This window comes from Hordeum vulgare, chromosome 2H (genome assembly GCF_904849725.1).
Source record: "Hordeum vulgare subsp. vulgare chromosome 2H, MorexV3_pseudomolecules_assembly, whole genome shotgun sequence".
Classification (NCBI taxonomy): domain Eukaryota; kingdom Viridiplantae; phylum Streptophyta; class Magnoliopsida; order Poales; family Poaceae; genus Hordeum; species Hordeum vulgare.
The window spans coordinates 14,680,958-14,687,763 of NC_058519.1; the positions used below are offsets into that span (position 1 = coordinate 14,680,958).

Consider the following 6,806-nt stretch of genomic DNA (forward strand, 5'->3'; position numbering starts at 1 on the left):
ACTACAATTGGGATTTTGTTCAATTACATTTAGTCCAAAACGTTCCAAACGGTAGTACTCCCTCCATTCCTAAATATAAGTCTTTTAAGCGATTTCACTAAGGGTCTACATACAGAGCAAAATGATTGAATCTATACTCTAAAGTATGTCTATATACATCCGTATGTAGTCCACTAGTGAAATCTCTATAAGACTTATATTTAGGAACAGAGGGAGTACATTTGATGACACTTCAGTTTAGTCGCAAAAAAAAATACACTTAAAATTGAATTTTAGTGCATATTGTACTTTAACATGCAATAACATTCTGAAATTTAAAGATTAAGTCAATTATGTAAAACATAGATCGTTTTTAATATTTTAGTGGGATTTGATTTCTCCAGGGTAATTATCTATAGTTTTGAAGATTCAATTTTGTTACTCTATATTTTAAATTTATGTCTTTTAAATCGCTTCATGTACACTTGTTCCTCATTAATTAATCATCTTACAAGTGAGAAAACATTATTTGGCGATAATATATTTATACAGAAATGCCCAACAACCTCCGCAATGAGCAACAACGTATGTAATTCGTGAAAGCCTTTTCCTCTGAGCTGACATTGCTGGGCTACATGAATCGTGACATAAAGTTGGATCTAAGAACATGTTACCCGCAAAAAAAAAACTATAAACTTGAAGTATATGAAAGGGCAATTGTACATGCCGAGTAGCGAAAATAAATGTGAGCAAACGAATATGGTGTCAATAGTGTCAACTCTTTTGTACATCTGTGTCTGAATTCTGTTATTTGCATCCCTCTGTGACTATTCTATAATTTTCAGTAAGAAAGAATGTCAAAAGATATTTACAAATGTACAGGAAAAAAATGAAGAGATTAAATATGAAGAAAAAAAATGGTGCAATTGCACTCCCCTCATCTCTTCTTCAGCAGAATCATTGACACAAATGCAACAATCCTGAAGAACAGACCGTACATGAACAGAACCAAAATACAGAGATGGTAGTTGTGAATATTGAAACCACTCCTGAACAGCAAGCCGCAGCGAGTTATTAGCCAAACTCCAGGATACCTGACAGAAACAAGAGTAGGAAATTAGAATGACAGAAGTTTACACTATAAAACACAGCTTCAATAACGCGATAATCTCGCATTTGGATGCGGTATTTATTGACAGGTGTTCATGAGAAATAAACAACCTTTTTGCGTTCACGATTATGAAGCCCTCGAGTGCCCACTTTGGATAGCTCATATTCTTCAGAAATGTAGGTGTAGTCCTTTGAGTGGATAACAAGGTCAGAACAACAGGTATTAGTGCAGAACACTGTAGAAAAAAATCAGGTGAGTTAGTCTCTGTAAATGTGACCAATCTTCAGGTGAGAAGCTGGACAGTATGTTTAATCAGCACGATACATACCAGCTGCGCCGAGCCAGGATTGAAACAGATGGCAAATGTGTATCCTATCCCAGTCACACAATATACAAGTGCGAGGAGTATGATGTAATTATCTCCAATTGATGATCTCGGATTGTTGAAGTAGTAAAACATGGAGAGGTAAATGATTGGCTTTAAAACTGTGCTGAAATGATCGATTGTATCCCTGGCAAGAAAGTATGCCAATGAGCTCATCCCAGATTCTCTTTCCCTCAAGTACTGCAATCGCTCAAGTGAAAATGACCTTAATGCTGCAATCTTGCACAGAAGAGCTGCACCATGGATTCGTAGTAACTTAAGTCAAAGAGCTTTCACAGAGTTAGGTATAACAAGGTGGTGTCTGAATAATTGAACTTACAAACGGCAATGATAGTGTAAATATAGCCAGGCATCCCAAATGTCGGGTCACTGAGTTTTGCAATTGTCCCCAAGCAGATCCCAGCTAGACCTAGTATCAGGAAATCAACCCCAAGCAGTCTACCTTCACGAAGCCGCTGTTTCGTAACTCTGCAAAGAAATACATGAAGCAACAACTGATCAGATATGCATTCAAAATTTTGAGAAGCTTGTAACTGTATATACTGACTGTACCTTCCCAGGAAGAACTTGTACTGCTTTAGGATTCCTGGTGTTCTTCTGCTGGACAGATCACTAGGTTTCGACAAACGGTGCTCAAGACGGTTGCGTTCTTGTGCAAAAGCATTACTTACGCCGGGGAGGCAATGAGGGGTTGATCCAGACATTGAACGATTGATATCGACGTCCGGGCCTTGTTCACCCATTGCCCTGAGATCATCTTTCATGTCACTTGGCACTTCGTAGCCATTGTACAGCATCCAGTGCACTGGTAAATGCTTCGCATTAATACCTGACTCAGGCTTCACAATGCCTTCAAGAATGTCAATGTAATGGTCTGGCGGGTTTACACGGTCGGGGACATGAATTCCAAGAGTTGAGAAGTAGTCCTCAATGGTCTTGATCGAACCATTGTAAACAATGAGGCCTCCTTTTGCCAGAAGTATCAAATCATCAAACATGTTGTACAATGTATAGCTGAAGAATGTACAAAAGAACATATGAGAAATCTTTCAGAAAGATCAAAGTTATCTCCAGGAAAATAAATATTGGCTCGAGAACTACCTCGGTTGGTGAACAACGGCGCAAATGTTCACCCCTTCAAGTGCCTCGTGACGAAGAGCTTTGAGGAGCAGTTGTGACGAGGAACTGTCCAAGCCAGAGGTTGGTTCATCAAGGATCAACAGAGATGGCTCCATCACCATCTCAATCCCCACATTGACACGCTTCCTCTGCCCGCCAGAGATCCCACGCTTCTCAACCGTCCCAACCACCGAATTTCTGACCCCCTGAAGATCCAGGGAGTCTATAACCCTCTCCACAATGAGAACCCTATCACGGTGCGACATTCTTGCAGGGAGCCTGAAAGATTACAATGCTCAGAAACTAACAGATAATCATTCTTGAAAGTTTATCTGATGTAAAACCATTACCTGCAATTTGCGCTGAACCAAAGGTTCTCCTCCACAGTTAAGTTCCCATGAACGACGTCGTCTTGAGGCACAAAGCCAATGATCTTCTTGTAAGAACGTATACTTCCATGCGCTCCATTAACAAGGACTGAACCTGTCACTTGATAACCAGTAACCTTTCCGGCCACAGCGTTAAGGAACGTGGTCTTGCCGGCTCCAGAGGGGCCCATGACAGCGGTGACACGGCCTGGCTGGAGCTCGCCTGTGACAGACCTCAGCAGCTTCCTTTTTCCAAGTGACAAGGTCAGGTTCTTGAACTCAACCTTTAGCAAAGGTCTAGTCATTTCCTTTTGTTGCTCCTTCACCTTGGCGAGTACTCCGGTGAAGGACATGTTTTTGTTCTCTTCCTGTCTGGCCTTCTCCAACTCAATCTCGCCATACGCATACTTGAATATCTGAGTCTGAGTTGATCTGTGCTTGCCTTTTGGTGCCGGTTTGTCCTTGTTGGCAACAACTTCTCCATCGTTGCTTATGTCCATGACAACCGACGGCATGACTTCGGATATCTCGCTTGTGTTCTGAGCTGAAAACACTATGGAGTCGGACCTTTCATTTGGCCCAGTCGAACCCATCAAGCGCGCTTCCTGCACCCTGTGGCTAGAATTCTCGAGATCTGGCTGCTGACGAAAGGATCTCCTGCGTGAAAATGTGCGCGACACATGATCCTGCACACCGGCTACATGTTTCCTCGCGATCTGTTTGGCTGCCTTCCATCCCTGGTGAGCCCTGAGCTGCTGCCGAGCAAGCTGAATCGCGTTCTCCCTCGATCTCGCTTTCCTCCGTTCACGGATAGTGAGGAACTGACCTGAGCAGTTGTATACGACCAAGAGCAGCACGCCTATTACACCCTGCATCAAGTAGCAAACCTGAGTTTGGTCCTCCATGGTGCAAACGCAGCACTTGGTAACAGAAGTGCTTGGTAAGCTAGTAAAGTATTGAAATGCTGAAAAAGTGTTACAGGATTTATTACCACTAAACAAGCGCCCAAAATGATGATGTTTTCGTTCTCTTCATTTTCCTTGCATTGGCCTTTTATGATGCATTCTGTAATTTTTAATACAAAGTTAGCTTATCCAAGAATGAATACAATGGTGGCATGGCATCATTAAAGATGATATTGGTGAACGTATGCTGGTTGTTCTTACTCTCTTGTCTGGTAGAACCCAATTTGCAATAATGCCTGCAGACGAAACAACCAAGAATCAAGATAAAAACAGATTCTGTAGCGTGTAACGCGGGATAGAGCCGCCATAGGATTAGAAGATCATTACCCACTGCTACAGGACAATTTCGACGTTGTGCTTGGGCAGTGGTAACCAGCTGGGCAGAAGATTTCTTCCGTGCTCCCAAAATCAGCCCATTTGTCAGCGCCACCGCACCCGTTGGTTGAGTTTGGAGTTATCTGGTACTTGTATCTGAGATAAATTTAGCAACTCAGCTAACATGGCTTCTGCATTTGTCTATCAAATTTAGCAACTCAGCTAACATGGCTTCTGCATTTGTATATTACAACGAAACAAAATGCCTAAGCAAATATGCAAAGAGGACATCTTACGGATCACAAAGACCAGTGGTTGAGTTCCCTTGGGCACGCGGACAGTACGATCCCAATGGACAAGCTATAGACAGAGGAGACACAAAAAAATCGAGTCATTCCACAATCCGATGCCTGATCTTTGCTGCAAATTTCAGTTCATAGTAAATATAAGTTATGTGGAAATGTCTGAAAGAACTTACGGAGCATGCAGGTGAGACCACGGGGACAGAAGAAGCCCTCGCAACACGCCTGGCAGTCGGTAGCTCTGAGCGGGATGGTTTTGTTGTCGGCGGGGACAGGGTTTGGACCAACAGAGCAACCCCATCCTGGCTCGCAACCCGGCGACCAAGCGGAGATGCCGCAGTTGATGTTCGTCTCCAGGAAGAGGTTCTTCTCCCCTTTCGGGTTATACAGGCTTGTGAAGTAGAATTTTGCTTCTGCCGGCGTGCATAAGCGCTGCGGCATGTCACCTGAGTCGAGTGCATCATTCACACATCAGACACCTTACTCATACTCTGAAACTAGTCCCTTTCTGCATGATGCAATGTGAAAAGGCTGCGAATCTAGACCTAATAACAACATCACATGATAATGATGGTGACATTTTTGCCACAGCAAAGGGATTTTTAAGTTGGGAGCCCCGGTTGTTTCCCCGCAAAAAAAACAAAGAAGTGAAAATGTAAAATGAAATAAGAAGGCGAGATTTGTCGGAAAAGATGGCAAGTCAAACTAGTGGCTAACCCGTGACGATCATACATACAAATGATCAGAGCAGACAAGATAATTCAGAGTTGATCCTGTCAACCCCAATGGCGTTGAAGTCGCATTCAGGTATTATTAAAACAGATAAAAATTGTGTTGGAACGCCACTTGCCATGGCCACCTAATACCAGGTCTCTATCAGACCCTTCCAACTCGAGAGAACGCGCCGGCGAAGAGTTCAATTCCAATCCCAATCCCAAAAGAAACCGTCTCAATCTGCACATGTTGCTTCAAGAACACAACACCACTTTACAATACCAGGGAGTGGAAGCTTGCAGTTTTGTTTGCTCTACTAACTAATCCTGGTTGCACTGACGGATTTACCAAGATGTAAACAAAAGAAATTTTAGTACCAGGTAGAGAAAATGAAGAGTATCATCCGTGTCGACATAAAATATATTTTTTGAAATCGAGGCTATGGACCGGAGCATATGGATGCGATGCAGTCAAAAAGATCAGAGGCAGGGTAGCCGTCGCTAGCAAGTATTTAATTCGAGGCTGGTTGTGTGCGTGTGCGCCCCTAGCCAAAGAGATTCTTCAACGCGGAATTTAAAAATCAAGGAAGGGGAAGCAAATCGCGTCAAGGGAACTGGTAGCAGCAGCGGTCAATGAATGAACCCAACTCGAAGTCTCCATATCGAATCAACAAGCGGCAGGGGAGCAATTCAGCAAACAGGCGAGCTGCACCCAAGAATGGATCAAGATGCGTCATGGATGGATGGGTGGATCACCTCTGGTTTGGGCTTGGCAGCGCTGGACGAAGCCGAGGTCGGAGGTGTAGTTGAAGGCGCCGTTCCAGTCCTCCTGCCTGCGCGAACCACCGGCCGGCCGGCCAAATGGCAATCAAGGTCAGTCTCCATGGACCACCGACGGAACCCGACGGGAAAACAGAGCACCGCCGGAAGCAGAAACGGAGGAGGAGGTGCTGTACTCACGTGTCGGAGACGCAGAAGCTGAAGCGGTCGGAGATGGTTTGGGCGACGTCGTTGGTGAGCGCCGTGAGCTGCGCCTCCACGGCCCTCAGCTCCGGCGGCACCGGCGGGGCCTGCCCGCTGGCGGCCCCGGCGAGCAGAGCGAGCGCGAGCAGCAGGAGGGGCACGGGGAAGGCCGCGCTCGCCCGCCGCCGGTACCGCGAGCGCTCTGCATCGCGCATTCCGAGGCGGAAGAGCAGCGGCGGGGATGGGCTGGCACTGCGGAGGGAGCCAAGGACAAGGAGAGAGGCAGCGGAGGAGCGAAGGAGACGGGGTGAAATGAAATGATGGTAGTACTAGCGAGAGACCTCGGGATTTAAACTACTACTGGTAGTAGAGGAAACCAGAGGTACCCACGGGTTAAGTTTGAGACTTAAGAATGGTCTTCGTGTTGACTAGATTTATTTCAGGTTTTTCGATGATATGCGTTTGATGAAAGGAGGTATTCTTATTGGCTGCTACCATTTTGTCAAACTCAAAATGATGTATCGGTTTGGTCTTTCGGTGATGTTCGTAAGGATATGTTGCCTTCGTTTTTAAATATAAGTTTGTT

The 6,806-nt window shown here is 44.9% G+C and overlaps 1 protein-coding gene across 1 annotated transcript; it reads right to left on the reverse strand.

Moving 5' to 3' along the window:
* Positions 1–719: 719 nt before the first annotated feature.
* On the reverse strand, positions 720–6,570 carry LOC123424467 (ABC transporter G family member 25-like). The gene is made up of 14 exons (XM_045108086.1): positions 6,218–6,570; positions 6,014–6,090; positions 4,721–4,990; positions 4,539–4,602; positions 4,255–4,398; positions 4,129–4,163; positions 3,954–4,027; positions 2,945–3,831; positions 2,577–2,873; positions 2,028–2,489; positions 1,795–1,943; positions 1,419–1,708; positions 1,201–1,325; positions 720–1,073 (listed from the first exon to the last, which is right to left on the reverse strand). The coding sequence occupies exons 1-14, from the start codon at positions 6,433–6,435 to the stop codon at positions 917–919; spliced, it is 3,249 nt and encodes a 1,082-aa protein (XP_044964021.1). The 5' UTR covers positions 6,436–6,570; the 3' UTR covers positions 720–916.
* Between the last annotated feature and the right edge of the window lie 236 nt (positions 6,571–6,806).